Genomic DNA, 16,888 nt, shown 5'->3' with positions numbered 1-16,888 from the left:
TTTAGGGAGACTAGTAAATGCATCAAGCACTAATGAGTATTGTCAACTATCCCTAAACATTTCCACAAAGATTGAGGACCAGTCTCCTCAGATTAGAGGAAAGGTTTGCCACAATTTATCCGTAAAGTCATGCCACCGCAGGGAAAAACTGTTTGTGCCTCTGCAAACTGTGGCACCGTTTACCCTGAAAAAGCTTCAGCTGAAATGTGAAATGCATATGAATGAATATGCGTGGGAGTGTGTGGCAGCGAGGTGCAGCAGCTGGTACTTTTTTTTGCTGAGCAGTTGATATATTTTGCATGCGGTGGGCGTAAGGTGAGCATATAATTGGCAGATGTGCTCACATGTGCATCCATATGTTTTATAATCAGAACTGTAATGAATTCGATGATTAAATGCTATCTAATTGGCATTGGCGTCATTTCTGTGTGTTGTGCTCTAGAGTATGGAGGCACCAAAAAGTGTCAGTCGGCTTTTAAAATAATGTAAAATAAGCTAATGTAAAAATAATGGTGCAGCAGAATCAGCAGATTAAACACTGCTGTTGCCTGTTTTATTAAAATGCCAGCAAGAAAAAGGTTTGTTTACAAGTATTAATTGTAGTCTTCTCTATATTATGTATCTATAATACTAAAACACTCATTTACTAAGATTGTTCCTGTCGCTTAAGCAGAAATAATATGAAATAAACACTAAATCTTGATCCAAACAGCTGGTGGAAACGTCCTGTGCTTCCTCTGGTGTCTCATTTAAAGGATTTAATCTATAAGAATAACGTTTCTCAGAAGCTATTACTTTTTTCTGCTGTGCAATTTAAAATTGATTTTAAGCTCTCAGTGTATTTCTAACACTGATAATGATCTTAGTCTTACTTATTTATGGACTTACCTTTAATCCTACAAGCTGCCCAAACCCTCAGGAAGTGAGATCATCTTTTCTTCTAACCTTTCCTGAACACTTGAAGGCAGCTGTTTTAATTGCAGACTCAGAACTTTAGTATTTTGATTATTTAATTATATTTCATGCTTTTATTTTAATTAGTGCTGCATGTTTATCATTTAGCAACTCTAGCCAGTAGCCGGGAATATAAAACTGCATTTACTTTAGCACATATATATTGTCATTTTTTCATGCTATTTATGGCCAATTTTTCTGTTTATTTTCTGCATTTTCTCTACATTATTATATTTAGTCAGTTTTTTCAGCCTCTAATTGTGTAAGTTGACATTTTTCACTTGGTTTTTACTCTCTCATAATGTCTGTCAATTAGTTTTTAAAACAGAACACTGACATGACAGTGTGCAGCAAATAGTTTTGACTTTTATTTGGCTTTCTGATTAATATTTACCAAGTATGCAGCTTCTATCTCAGGCAGAGTCGTCGATAGACTGAATTTATGCTCCAGCTTCCACACCAGTTGTTCACAGGGGTGTTCCTGAGCCCGTGCATTGATTTCCTCTACACAATCATGTTTGCTTTTCAATTCGGGACCGCCTGGGAGCCCAAAGATCACGAACATTCAATATTGGTTTCTCACCCCTGTCCCTTGTGTGCAGCCTTCTTTGGATTCTGCAGATCTCTTAATTGTACTGTGATGCAATCTGAAAGTATACTTATATTTATGGATAAATGGAGGATGTCAAACAGAGTAATGCTGTTTCATGTTAAATGTCGCATTCATTCAGAGAGTGTGTCTGACAGACACATGGTTGTTTTCCAGCTGTTGTGGGGGTATTTGTGGGAGTGTGGGACTAATGAGGAGTGGGGGGCTGTTGTGGGTGTGGGATTACTAATTTCCTCCTTCCGTTTCCTGGGGCAGGTGCGGGATAACCACCATACGCACAGATTCCTCACTGTCACAGGGCGGAAGCAGGCCCCAAACTGAAACACACACTCTGCTTTCACTGCTGCGTGTGTGTAATCGTATATCTCCCAACACGTACCCGCATGCACAGCTCTGGATGTAATATTGAGTCTATCAGCGGCTCTCTGAGGGCAGTGGGGGGTGCGGTGTATGGTGATGATGTTCTCAGAGTGCGAGTCAGATGTATTAGACTGCGTGTCATTACAGCTTTCCACTCTAGTTGGTCCCCGTGGTTCACATCACACCTTACTCTGCTGCTCCATATAGACCTCAGAGGGACAGACGGGGGAGTCTCATCCGTCTCTCTGCCTGTCCCCTGCTAAACATAGCCATCAGCTCCCTTCCCTGTCTGCATCTCAAACAAACCGTCTCCCTGTTCTGCCACAAATTCAGCACTGGATCAATGCATGGACTCGGTGCTTTGTGAAGTATTCCTACCTCTGGAACAGCTTCAGCATGCAACATTGAAATTCTTCATAAACACAAAGAAACTCTTTATTGTAAAGTGGAAATTATTAAAGTTTTTGTACTGCATCTGAAAAGTCTGGCATGTATTTGCATTTAGCCCTCAAACACCCTCATTAGTAAATCTAGTCCATCTGTGTGTGATCTAATCTCAGGATAAATACAGCTGTTCTGCACAGTCACAGTAAAAAAAACAACTTGATGATGTATTGTCCCAGAAATGATTGCAATAAATGATAATTTTGTTGTTTTGAGACCATTTTCAGGTAATCTATTGAAAATGGCATATTAATGCAAGTTTGCGACAGACGTAGTTCTGAACATATCTTATAATAAAATGACTAAAGCCACGACATGATCGTTTCCATATAAGTTACGATTCACTTATTCACTTCTTATCGCATTTTTGTATCTTTCACTAATAATGTAGAACTTTTCTCCATCTTTAACATTTTACTATTAAACTAAAAAGTACACACAAGTCTGCAAAAACCTGGTTGTAAAAGTATGTGCACCTTAAACTAACACTTTGTTGAAGAACTTTATTTAATTTACAGTATGTAGTCAGAGAAAATATTGACCCAATGATAGGTGATTAAGGTGCTTAAGTACCGACTGATGTGTATAGGACGACAACTTAGAGCCCAGCAGGTCAGAAGTCTGGAAGAATCCATTTCTCTATTAGCATCATTTGAGATGTTGGGAAAAACCATCGTCTAGTGCAGCAGATACTGGTGGTGTAGAAGAAGATATATGTGACTGCTTTGCCCCGATTATCACTGAAGATGAGAAAAGATGAAATGAGATGCAAAAAGGAGAGAAGCATTAAAGTGAGAGATAATGCAGAGACAAATGGAGCATAAAGGAGAGAGAAAAATGTTGAAGGAATTGAAGAGAGAAGAAGGATTGTGGGTTTTTGGGTGGCCTTGAGACGGGTTGAGGACCCAGGTGTTGCCCCTCCTTTATCTGGGTGTATCTCCATCCTTCTTTTATTCCCTCTCAGTGCCTCTCCTGGTGGCCTTCAGTGTTTAATCTGGATTAATGGAGGAGCATGACCTTCGCTTCTTTCTCTCCTGCTCTTTCCACTGCTGCTTCATTTCACACCACTATCTAAGGAGCAATTTATTTCCACGCAGACTAGACTGCACATCTGTTTCTGTTCTGTCACATCTTCATTTCATATTAAAGTCTTTAGCTTTCTGTCATTCTTCCATCCTCCACCAGTTTTATTCCTCGTGTCTGTGCTTCTGTTTATGCTGACGGACAAGGCAGGGCTGGTAGTTGCTGGGACCACCTGTGAGTCCTGTCCAGCCCCTCTCTATGGGTGGTCAGGTCTCTGCAAACACACATGCTGAAGTCCACATCACCTCAGTCTATGAATATCCTCAGGGGAAAGTCTTGTCAGGCACGAGTGCAGACGCACGCTCCCAAGCAAGATGTGTGCAGCCTAAACTGTGGTGAGTGACTCATTCTAATTGGCTGGTCAACAGGTGCTGAGCTCGACTCGAGGGACCGGACGCGGCAGATGCAGGGATACAATTACAGAACAAGGCAGAAGCTAAGCTCAAAGCTTCTGTATAATAACTACAGTAGGAGCCATTGTTACGGGGGAAGTAGATGGCGAAATCTGTTCTATGATTCTCTTTGTTGCTTATCTTTAAAAAAAATTTACCCACTACCAAATCTGCTACATCACTATACCACTTACATTCAGTTATACAACTGTGTTAAAAAAACGATGCACAATCAAACACTGTCAAATTTTAAAACTTAGAAAAGCTATATTAATGTTTTCATTAAACCAACACTGAAAGCAACAAATTAAACCGTTTTTATGGTTTTCAAACATAATCAACTAGGTTATTATTGAACCTAGCTCTAGTTGTATCTGATGTCACCACTGCTATATTCAGCAGTATCACAATGTTGTGATTACCTAACACTGTGTAACACCTTTCTTAAAATAGAAAGTTAGAAACAGAAACTTAGTTTAATGCGCTTTATCAAGAGCTGATTGAAACTACAGTGAACCTTTTTCTATTCGTCGGTTTTTCTATGGCATGTACCTAAATTATTCACAGAAACCCGCCTATTTTTCTTTTTTTTTTGTAGCTCGTATCTTAAATATTAGAAAGAAAATTCAGCTTGGGAAATATAGCTGAAATACACAGGTGTAGAGCTACTTGACATGCTATTAGATGTCATTTGCAAAGCATCAAATTTATTTTCCTTGACACCAATTGGCTATAATCTCCAAACCATTGATGTTTCCTCATGTTTCTGGGCTAAAATAGTTCCCACCATGCATACTAATGATTATTGAGGTATATTTGGTTTTTAAACTATTGAAATGATAGTATTATTATTCAGGTATTTTAGTTATCAGTGTGCAGCCGGTGTCCCTAACCACTGTGAACCCAGATGCTTTGGAAACTGCAACAAGAAAACAACAACTTATATGAGCATTTCAATTGTACAAACCTTTCCACGAACGAGAGATTGAGAAAAGTTTTGTTTTTGACCAAAATATGTCCAAAAACACTCAATACTGGTCTCAGTGTAACTAATTCAGATGCTTCCTTTATAAAATACTTTGCTTATTTCAGCCAGCAAACACCAAACATCTGCCAGCGTCAGAATAGCAAGTCTCCAAACAAGCTGCAGCAACTCTGCATCAGGCTCTTGCATCTCTCTGCTTTGGAAACTGATAGTTAAAAACTTTACGCTTCGCTTTATAAGAAGACTTGTTTATCACTCAGGCCCTGGAAACGTAGCATAAGATGGAAAACATTTGAGCCAGCCTTTTTGCTTTGCCTCTCTTTCTCTCTCCCACCATTGCTCGGAAGCCCCCCGTGTCGCCTTACCCAGGGGTTTAGCCCCTAATCACCCATAGCTAGTGGGAGGGAACCGGAGACTTCCAGCTGGCTGCCTTGTTACTGCACACCCCTGGGACACACACATTCCTCCACACACACACAACCTCATATATGCTTACCAAGGAATTTGCCGTTATCTCTTGGCATCTTTCCATCCACGTCCCCCTGACAACTCGATCCTGCCAAGGCCTCACCACATAAACTGAGTAACAGCAGGAAGCCGACCAACAGAGAGCCGTCCTTCACTCCAAACCAGTTCAAACCAGTATCAAGAATAGTCATCACAATACAATAAGCTATCTGTACAGAGGGAACTTAATGAATTAGAATAAATTTTAAAAAACAATTACAAGGTGTTCACAAATCCTTAAAAGTCTCTAAAATGACTTAAATTTATAAAACAAAATGTAAGTTGGCCTTAAATACGATAATTACAGGTCTTAAATTTTGTTGTGACAGGACTATTTCATCTCGTATGCATTTTTTTTTCTTTATCTTACAGGAGGGATCCATATGACTATCCCACATACTCCAGGGCTCACAGGGAGCCAGTCCCTTACCCCGGTCACTACCAGGACCCTCCAGGTCCCAGCAACTCTGGCCGTTTGCCACTTCCTCAGTCGTCCAACCAGTCCCAGCAGGCGCCTGCTAATCAACGCTACTACCCGTCCGCCCAGCAACACCGTGCAGCTCTGAGACAGGATGTCCCTCCGTCTCCCACGGCTGGTCGCAGGGGGCGGCAGTACTATGAGCCCGTGGTAGGGAGAGGAGACGGCTACCGGCAGGCCAGCCCCGGCCGCTACACCAGCCCAGACAGGTACCCTACAGCAAAGCAACGCTACGCCAGTCCTGACGGCTACCGTCATGAGGATGAAAGACAGCCTGAGCCAAGGCGGAAGGACCCTATGATAGGTGCAGTGTAAAGTGATGAAAGTTAAGGTTGAACACGGGCGCTTTGCAAAGAGTTATATTTAAATGTATATAAATATATATATATATTATTTCTGGTGGAGATATTGTGAGTATTCCAGTGTTGCCAAGGTTTATGATGACGGATTTTATAATGCAAAATGAAATGAGATTAAATTGCACAGATATTTACAGCAAACTTGGTTCCATATAGATGTTTAAGTTGAAGTATATTCCAGCACTGAAAGCACTGCATTTTGTCCAGAAGGATCAAACAGAAGGTAATAAATGGGGGGAATCACCTTTACCAGCTAGATCATGACAGGAAGCCGACAAACAAAAACAGGAATTAGCTCTCCTTCTTGACTTTTAAGCCTTGATGTTTTGCCGCTTAAGCTTCCTTTACTTCCTGACATGTCGGGGTTTTTTTCTTTTGTCTTTTTGCCTTTGATTATGTGGATGAGGCCGACACCTTTACTGTCCGAGAAGAATTTAATTGTGATATTTTTGTGTTTTTTCTAATAAAGTAAATAGAGTTACTCTTATGAGCTATGCTACTAGTAATGAATTAAACTAAATCTTTTCCTCTCTAACATCTCAAACCTGAAATTAGTTGCACTGACTGATGTGTAGCTTACGGTTTGTTTCAAACATTGTCAAATAACTGATTTTTTTTTTTCTTTTCTACAAATACTTTGCAATAAATATTTTGAGATTCTCATCCTCTCTTCTTTCTGTTCCCGCATAAATATTTGAAACGTGCTGTCAAACTGCGCCATGAGTCATCGCTTTTTAAAAATTCATTACGATGTTAAGCTGAATTTCTCCTTGCTCAATCTCCAGATAAATTTACCCTCGTGAGATGACTGATAAGAGTAGCCGGCCTCCCGATAATGGCTGAATCGTCTCCAACAATTAGGGGCAGGAAAATCTCCACTAGAAAATGATTAATACCCAATTTGCTCTCTGTAAGTAAAGATGGCCATGATTGGTGAAATTAGACTTGATATGGTGCATAATTGTGTGTGGAGAGGGCTTTTTCTATCAGTTAATGTTTAATTAGCAGCAGCGCGGGAAGGGAGGAAGCATATGCTGATGGGCCTAGTCTCTGCGTTGGTTTGACCTTCCTCTGTCAGAGTCGCAACAGACCAACTTTAAATCACATTATTTAGAACCAGACAATTTACGTCTGTTTCATCAACTAATAAATACTTACTGTTTGAGATGTCTGGTGGTATTTAAATGTTGGGAACAATGATACGGTGCACAGCGCACCAAAATAGACAGAAGCGCAGTAAACAAAAGGAAAAAGCAACTGTCTGCTTGTCATCCTGTGACAAAACCCAAGGAAATCTCATGCTGATAGTTTGAAACAAGCACAAACAATCATCTAACGCTGTCAGTATGAGAAATAAAACTAGTCCAGGATGCATGTATAAAGCCCTCCATACACATTTCTGATGAAATAGGTTGAATAAAATCTTTAGTTGCATCAGCATAATCTCCAAATTAAAGATATTAATCCATCCATCAATTAAGATATGGTTAAAATTCAAACATTATTACTGGTCAGAAGTTTCTTTGACAATATCTAAAAGTCCAATGAGGACAAAACCGTTTTACGCGTCAGATGTGTGCTACACCTGGTAGAACCACCACCAGCCAGCTTCTGTCCTCTTGTAATGATGTTAATCTGTTTTACACTGGCGAATGCATCCCAGTAGTTGCTGAATGTGCAGAAAATATCTAATGAATGAACACAAACTTTAATTACCTTCATGTGTATGAATCACCCAGCAAAGCAAGGTGCCACAGGATTAGCATGCAATATAAAACTGTTTGTTCTCATTAATGTGAAATTTACTTTATATATACAAGCAAATGGGAAATGAGTTTAATTATGTTTTACTGACTTTGCCAGGGAAAAAAAAGTTTAAATCATATCTGATGAGGTATAATTAAAGAACAGGAGGTTGATCGCAGGATCCTTTCTGAGAGGAATGTAAAATGTTGCTTAAAAATTCTTCTTTTTCCTTCTGTGTATTTTTGAAGTACACAGAAGGAAAACACACAAAAGGGAATCACACAATACAACTTTAACGTCAAGCAGACTAACTTCATCAATCCTGTTCTACAGTCTGACTGAAATGTGATATTGTTTTACAGTAGAAGACGACGTCTAACATAAAAGTACATTTAAATTGTCTATCCCATGCATTTGGAAGCTAAGCAGGCCCACAGCATTACAGATCCTCCACCTAATGCAACATTTCCACATACCCATCCTTCTCAGGACGTGGTAAGGCCCGAGCCTTCTCACTCTTACAGCAGCCAACACAACTTGGAGCACTTACTGCTGTCTTCACTGGCTCTTTACTGTACTTAAAGGAACGACTCTGCAGTAAACGACCTCCTTCAAGTGCTTGTGGTCGGTTTGCTGCTTACGATAATAAACAGCAGCAACTTAATATTGGAGAATTAATTGCACTTTACCGTCCATTAAACAAAAGCTTTGAACCGGCTGTCAGGATTGCAGCAGCCATCTTACTAAAACACTAAAACCACTCGTCCAACAGCAGTAAATGGAGTATTTTCAGCTCGGTGTGAATCCAGCTGTTCTGTGACGACCTCAGAGAAGAGGAGTGATCAAACATGATGAAGACCAAGGAGCACGGCAGAGAGGTGAGAGGAAAAGCTGTGGGGAAGTTTCTCACTAGGCACTGTTTACAGTTTGGCAATTATCTGTTTTCAGATTATGGATCAAACCCACAAAAAACACAGTGGAAACACTTTGTCCATCTGAAGTGAGCCAAGCACACTTTGGAAGAGCTGCAACTGAGGTGGGTCAATCTGTTTATCAAGCCCTTTCATGGAAGAAACGTATTGTTGAAAGAAAGTCCTGTTTAAAGTTTGCAGCAAGTCATTAAAACTGCAACATAATGTGGAATTAAGGATGTTTTCACAACTGTTAGTCTGATAGATTTGGTTTCACTGAGGACCAAAATGGCAACATTTTCAGCTAGTGAGGTTTGCTTTCACTCGGCATTGTGTCACATAAATAAAACTAGTTGAAAAAAACAGTTCACCCTCCTCACCTGTGGTGGCGCTGCACCAAGAACTACTGAAAGGAACAACACAAAAACCTCTGAAGACACTGAGCGCAATTTTCTTCCTCACAAAAAGCAAGCAAAAATTTCTCATTATAGCGCTAGAATCTCATGCTTATTTTAGTTGTATTTACCCAGAATGCCCTGCACCTGAGTCTGCCTCCTGCTTTTGGAGCTGACTCTGGCCCGCTTGGAGTTCATGTATGTGTTCAAACCGCGGCAAAATTCACTTTAACCAATCCAAGACTACTTTCTGTAGACAGACCAGAGTTCACTTCTCTGGTCCATGTCAGAGTTAAATTGTGCATTCACACCTCCCCAAACAAACCAGACTTTCTAGGTAAAAAGCTACAGTTTGATTAGAGAAAACTAAACTGGTGTTGAATGCAAATATATGCCACACTTTCCAGAATTTTATTTTTAAACTTAATTTAACAAAATAAAATACCTTGAAGTTGTGAAAACACATGAAAAAGTCCAGAGGTTATGAAAATGCTTACAAGTTATTATTCGGTACATTCCATGGTTGTGCTGGAGAAATTTGTTGTTTCAGTCTCAGGACACTCAGTCCAGCAGGTCAGGGCTGCAGATTTGCTGACGGACATTTTTTCCTGCTTCATATCAGCTCACCCCTCCTTGCTCCATAACCTCTGATTTTTAGAAAGACCAGAAAACTCCTTAATAATTATTTATCTGCTCTCTGCACCAGTCTTCCTTTTGCCTAAGCTTCCTGTATGACTGTTTTATAACTTTGGATCTTGCATGAATTAATTTGACGCCTCATAAGCTGCCTCTTTTTTTTTTTTTGGCGCTCTGTTGCCCCTGCTCTTCCTCGACCGGTTGTCGGGATTCGTGGCTTGTGGGAGAATTCCCTGGTTAGATTCTCCTAGCATTATCCATTCTGCCAGCACCCTTGTTGAACATCTCAGCTTGTTAGCATGTGTCAATCAAAAAGCCATGCTCCTGCGAGGGCAAAGTGGAAAGCTGAAGCGGTTATCTGCTTCCTGCACAGGACCCTGAAAAGACTGAGCAGATACCGGAGTGTGATCGCCCACTTTGACCTCCGTCTGCTTCCAGCTTCTTCATTAAAGGCGCATTCCACCATTACGCCGCTGTCCTTTCGTCCTTCACCTGCTGCCGTTTGTTTCAATTCGGCCCTCATTAAGGAGTCGTGCTCTCAGGTTTAGTCGGAGCAGGATGAGCAAAGATCTTTATTTAATTATGCAGTTCATTAGGAAGCAGGTCCATTTCTCTTTTTTTTCCTTTCTGAGGGAGTAGCTGGTGGCTAATGTGGAGTTCAAATGGCCTGAATATGGAGATTGCCCCAAATATGGATTACCATTAGCTGTTAGCCTGCCCTTCACCCACCTCATTCGCGTTTATGTCTGCTGTGTAGCCTTTTGATGCAGTATCACTCAAGCTGGAGTGTGCGCTTTCAGCCAGTGTGTTTGTTTGATATTGTTCATGGACTGTGAAATTGAATTTCCACACTCGGGCTGATATTGGAAATAATTTCATATCCTCTGCAATTTTCTTGCTCGGTTTCACCTTGCGGCGTGTTTAAAACATTCACTTTGACTCGGTGTCTTTTTCTTTCCTCCCTCTGCTGCAGAGTTGATACAGCAGCGGCGTTAATTTGGGCCGTATTTATCCTTAAAGCAACGCCGCTTTCTGGATGAGTCGTTTGCTCGCCCCCACACAGTGCAGCCTGAGCCACCAGCCGCCGTCTTTTGCACGCCGGCCATCACCATGACAACATGGCCGCAGCTCCTGGCACAACAGCCCGCTTTTGGAGCTGATGATATTGTCGTAGCAACAATGAGATGCTTTTATGTCCCTTTGAGGAGAGTAGAAAGAATTTAGCTTTTTCAGGGAGGGTCAATGTACTCCTGAGATCCCAGACAGGTAAAATTAATAATAATAATAATAATAATAATAATAATGTGAAAGAAGGAAGATAAATGGCGATCCTGGATTTGCTCCTTTGTAAATGCCAGCTAATTATCTAGCATTGCGGCTAGTTCAGTTTCCCAAGCAGCGCTACAATATACTGTCTTAGAAGCTTTGTGGTCAATTTTAAATAAACAGATTCAGAAAGCAACAGCTGTTCTAAATACAGTACAAGGTGCAGCAAAACTCCTCCATCTTTTGCCACTATTTGAGCTGTCCTAGAGTTCTAACAATGAAAAACTACCAACAACAAAAAAGCAGCTCACTCAGGTTACCATTGGTATAGCTCTGTGGGTTGTGATGTGACCAACAACAGCTGAAGTCTGTGACCTCTTGAACCCATCCATCAGCCTCTCAGCACCAGCCTTGGCCTCTGACACATAAAAAACGTCCGCCAGGGATTGAAGGCATTCAGCTGGGAACAGACAGAGGTACCAAATACAATGACATGCCCCAAAGTTGGCATGGATGAGAGTAAACCCACATCAGAGTGGCTAACCACATGGACATTAAGTTATAAATGTTTCGAGTGTCCAGACTGAGCCGTCTGTCACTGCCTGTATATTAAATTCTTACCCCAACACATCCTCTTACTGTCTTTATCGCATTCCCACCTGTTTCAGGTCCAGCAAACTCAAACTGTCCCTACCAGCACCCACACATGTTTTCTAGTGTGGCAGTGGGCCTCAGCTGACCGCCTGGCAGTCGCTGTGAAGCTGGCGCCCTTCTCGCACAGATGCCAGGTGTTTTGCTTGGCCATCCAGAGCTGCTGGGGTTGAGTTCGGTGTCAGGGGTGTTGGGTTGCTTAGAAATGGCGGCGGGAAAAGATGGAGGTAATATGTTACACGTCCCTGTTAGCCTCGCCGCTTGGCTGAGACGGAGCGCCGCAACGACCCAGGAGAAATCAGAGACTGCTTGGCTTCTCAGAGATGGAGAACGGAGCGTGATGTATAGCAGTCACGGCCATCTGGGGGGAATCTCCCAAAAGCAGCTGAAACTTGAAGTTATGAGACGTCATTACTTTTCAATTAGCCATATTTTCTTCGCTGATAGATCTGCGTGTCAAAAGCAATTCTCAAGACAAACGGCCGTAGTTGTTTATGACCGTGAAGAGCATAAATCTGTTCTGGTTTAACGGCGCTGCACAAGTCAGAAATCTACAGGATGACTGGACCCCTACATGCCTGACTCTGAAATAGTATGAGAAAGATCGTAAATCAGCAAAGTGAAGTAAATCAAGCTATACGTTCTGTATCAACCTGCTGAAAGATCTAATAACTACCATTTTCAGTTTTTAAAGAGAAACAGGCCAACAGAATCACAGCTCCTTCACTTTGCTCAACAATGGATGCGAGTTTCTTTATTGCTTCATGCCAGATCCACCCTGAGTGTTCATTGACAAAAATCTCAATTTCAGTCTAATCTGAACACAGATGTACAGCTTTTTAAATTTCTTGCAATCTTAAGTGTAGATTAATCTTAGTATTGCTTAAAAATCAAATGTTATTAATGAGAAAATCTCCAGAAATCTCTCTGTTCTTTTAATGTGGTGGATCGCTAAATGCAAAGGTTAAGAATTCATCCCTCACATCGATTCTAAGATGCTAAAAGCAAGATCTGCAACCTGTAATATGTCAACATGTTTTAATTAGAAATGTATGGCACAGTTTCTATCCATTTGTTTTGCACTTCTGCTTGAGTTAAACTACTGCATAAGTTTCCATTTGCACTCAGAAAGCTGCTCTGTGCATATCAATAAGCAACGCAAATCACTCCACTGCACAGACTTAATTTTCACACCGACTGCAGCTTAATTTCTCAAATCTCACATTAATCCACAGAGCTGTAACAAACAGACAGGACACCTGACTTCCGGCCTCGTTTTCATTTTGCTGCGGCCGTCATTCTGGCGTGGATTAAATCGGGGGGTGAAGACAAAGTGGAGCCTGATTGGAAAGTCACTGTAGCAGCCAGCAGTGTAATCCATCCACACATTCCTTCCAGAGAATGCCAAACAGCTCGCTGAAAATGAGCTGCCGACCTGACTCCATTAGATCTCCGCTGTGTCTCTCTTCGCTTTCTGTCGTTTCGAAAACACCACACACACATACACACACACACACACACCATTTCTCTGAGCCTGCCACCAGCTTCATTAGCGGGAAGAAATGTCCTGCTCGTTAAGGCGAAGCAATTACTGGCTAATTGAGAAGCTTTTGCAGTGCAGATAAATTTGCTTTCTCGTTCTCTCTTTATAAATGTGCATTTTGACCAGTTAGTACATCTGGATTTCTATCTTTAAGTCACATTCTACTTTAAAGCAGAGTGTTTTGACGCTTTCCCCTGCAGCAAAAAGTTCTTGCTGCATCCTGTGGATACCGAAAACATCTGACACAATTATTTTTCTTTTTTTGTGTGTGTGTGTAATTGTTTATCGTCAGCTTGCTGAGACAGTTCGGGGCTTCTTTTCCGGCTGTGTCATCCGATCCAGAGAGAAAAAGACTTAATGGGGACTTTTACCCAGTCATTTTAATGTTCCCTCTCCTTCATTATGCCTGCTTTTCCAGACACAACAGTCAAACTGACACAACTTACCAACTGCCTGCCCTTCTCACTCCGCAGCCTGACTTTCCATTCCTCCGGCTGCGATTCTCTCCACCACACTCTTCCGTCTCCTCTTTCCATTCTGTCATTCCTCACTCCCAATTCTTAGCAATCCAGAGATAAGCTCTGTGATAGGGAGAAAGTCGGAACACACACAGACACACAGCCAATCTTTTTTTTCCACAAATTGGAAAGATAAAACTCCACTGGAGATAAAGTAGATGCAGTGAAATCTGATTTTTTCCTTTGATTCCCTTTTTATGCTGACTGCAGAAGCACTTATTCCACCTCTGCCCTGCAGGGGGCAGAACCCCTGAAAGCCCCACTTTTGTGACCTTTTGCCCACAGCCTTGCTTTCCTGCTCCTCCCCTGATCCTTTCCTCACAAGCCAAGATAAAACTATTCGCTGAGTAAACCGACCTCAGTCCTTCCAACAAGTTCATGATTTCCCCTGTAAACAGCAGAGATATGTGACCTGCCCCCCTTCCCCCCTCCCTGAGGGAGTGTTTTCCTTACGAGCCTTATCTCAGCCCACCCCACTTCACAGGGACGTGGACAGAGCTGGTGGGGTTGGTGGGGGAAATCCCTGGGTGTTTTTGCTGCGAATCACGCGTCAAAGAGGAACACAGTGGGCTTTGTTGGCCCCGGCGCTGGCTTCACACGAACTGAGGTGGGATTTTTCCACAGCAGTGAAAGAAACACATGAATTGTTGAGATGCCCTGAAGGGACGAAGGCCTCCGAGTGTCACTGAGGACAAGTCCGGCCTTATCTGTCCTCTTCTGCAGACTGCATGTGAAATTTTACTTATCCAATCGTGAAGCTGTTTCATTTTAACTCACTTTAACGTTTTGTCACTTTTCATCTAAATGGGACCAGAAAAGCACCTGAAGGACGCCCACTGTACTTTGCAAAAGTATTACAAAGTGACATTTAAGCCTGTTCTTCTTATTAATAACTCAACAACGGCTGCAACTTAGTTATTTTAGTAATCGAATATTCTGACAATTAGTTGGGTAAAAAGCTAGCACATTCTGCAGATTTTTTATTTAGGCATTTTTTTGTACAATATTAGAAATGCATTAAAATATGCAAATAAATGAGTAAATTTTTTAAAATAAGAAAATAAACATTTTATTGCTAAAAATCAACCTGTGAAAAGTTCAGCCCTTGCTGCTGACTTAATACATTCTAGGGCTAATCTGTTGACTACTTTTTGGATTAACAGATTAAATTGATAGAAATTTAATCCGTTTCTTTTTAGTTTTCTAAAACTGCCACTTGAGTTTTAGAAAAACATTTTTTTTCCATCTTAAATGCAGAATGTTTTTAAATTACTGCTTTGAATATGCAGTTCTTTCAGCGATTAGTCTTTTTTGAGTCAGTATAATCCAGTAGCTATTGATCAGTTACTAAGTTAGTTGACAATTATTTCAAAACTAAATGGAGAGTGTCTGTGAACATAAATGTTAAAGTCTTACAACATATTCTTGATTTGATTTAGCTCTGAACTTTGACTGGGCCAATCTAACACAGGAATATGCTTTCATCTATACCAGGGGTCTACAACATGAGGTTCTAGAGCCACAAGTGGCTCTTCTGGGGTTGAGTCAGGGGTCATAATGTGGAAAAAGAGCAAATTAAATTGGTGTGAATACTTTTACTCAGTCGGATTTGAATCCTGTGTTTAACTAGAAAGTGGAATGTCTTGTTTCTCTTCATCAGGATCATAAAACCTTCAGCACAGATGACGGGAGCAGCTGTTAAGAGTCACTTAATAACACTTGAGTTCTGTCAACACATTTCCTCATCGCTTGCTGCCATTGTGTTCACATCTCAGACAAGCAGCTTGTCAAACAAAACACTGATAACAGATGAATCTGCGAATTCCTGGACCAGCTCTAATGACTTTAATGTAATGTTTCTGTCAGTGGCGGTGCTTAAATAGACGGGATTATTGTCATTGAAGAAAGATTTCTATTTCACTACTAACACACTTTTCATGCGGCGCATAAAAGCCGGCGTAAACTTTTCTAAGTAACCTTGTTGTTCCTCATCTGTGTCTTTTCATTAATCCTACATATTTTTAATGTAAAGTTTCCGTACATATAATTTAAAATTCTGGAGTTTAGTGCTTTAGATATTTTGTATATTATAAAAACCCTTGAATTTACTGATGATTTATTCACTTATAATTCGGACTATAATTCGGAAATATAATTTCCTTATTTAAAAAGGTAATTGCAGAAGAAAGTGGCTGTTCAGAGTGCTACATTCAAGCATATTAATAGAAAGTTGAGTGGAAGGAAAAATGTAAAGTAGATTTAATAATCATAACCTTGGAAGAATTGTGAAGTATTGCTCATTCAATAGTTGAGGGCGCTCACATCTAAAACAGGCTACAACTATTAAATCAAAACCCAGGAGTCAAGTTTTTATTATCGTCAAATAACAGAAATACTTAAAAAACAATCAGTGTTTGTAATATTGTAGAAATAATCCAATGTATTCTCAATATTTACATTTTTAAATATTGAGAATGCATTGAAATATTGAGCCTTTGCTGCCCAAAGTAGCTGGAAGACACAATTTAAGTCATTTTTTTACCCAACATGAAAGGTGGATTATGTGATTTTGGTGTCCAGCAGCCTCCACCCTCCCCTCCCTCCTACTTCTCCTCCTCCTCCACCTCTCCCCAGCTCACAGAGGCATATTGATGTGGTGTGAGGAGGTTAAGCCTTCGGTTTAGTGTCCGTGCGGCCGTGACATTCTGCCTTGCTGGTCTGTAATTGACTCATCGGTGTGTGTATATCAGCTGAACCTCTGCCCACCTGTGATTGACAAGTCGTTCTAATGCCCCAGCTCCAATTTAGAGTACCTTGGGTATTTTTCTCCTCTCTGTGTTTTCTGGCAGTTTCTCCTACACTTGATGCATATTTTCCCTGTTCCTTTTACGGTTGCTCCCGGCATTTCTCTTGCTTGTTTTGTTTTCATCTGCCCACCCTGCGGGTTCCTCCGTCTGTTTGCTTGTCAGTCTCTTGTCTGCTTTGCTAGCTTTCTACACCGTGAGCTCTGGTTTCATCATCCTCGGGTCCTGACACGGCGAATCCTCTTG

At 41.0% G+C, this 16,888-nt stretch overlaps 1 protein-coding gene across 3 annotated transcripts in view; it reads left to right on the top strand.

Annotated features, from left to right (window-relative positions):
• Positions 1-6,835, top strand: part of pard3ba (par-3 family cell polarity regulator beta a) — a 134,788-nt gene extending 127,953 nt beyond the window's left edge. For all 3 annotated transcript variants that reach the window (XM_032556984.1, XM_032556983.1, XM_032556985.1), the window contains one exon: positions 5,708-6,835. In XM_032556984.1, the coding sequence (XP_032412875.1) occupies positions 5,708-6,128 (421 nt within the window). In that variant the 3' untranslated portion in view covers positions 6,129-6,835. The remainder of the gene's footprint in view (positions 1-5,707) is intronic.
• Positions 6,836-16,888: the final 10,053 nt, after the last annotated feature.

Source organism: Xiphophorus hellerii, chromosome 24 (assembly GCF_003331165.1).
Source record: "Xiphophorus hellerii strain 12219 chromosome 24, Xiphophorus_hellerii-4.1, whole genome shotgun sequence".
NCBI classification, from domain to species: domain Eukaryota; kingdom Metazoa; phylum Chordata; class Actinopteri; order Cyprinodontiformes; family Poeciliidae; genus Xiphophorus; species Xiphophorus hellerii.
Note: the sequence above shows the minus strand (reverse complement) of the source record. Positions and strands in the feature narration are given on the sequence as shown.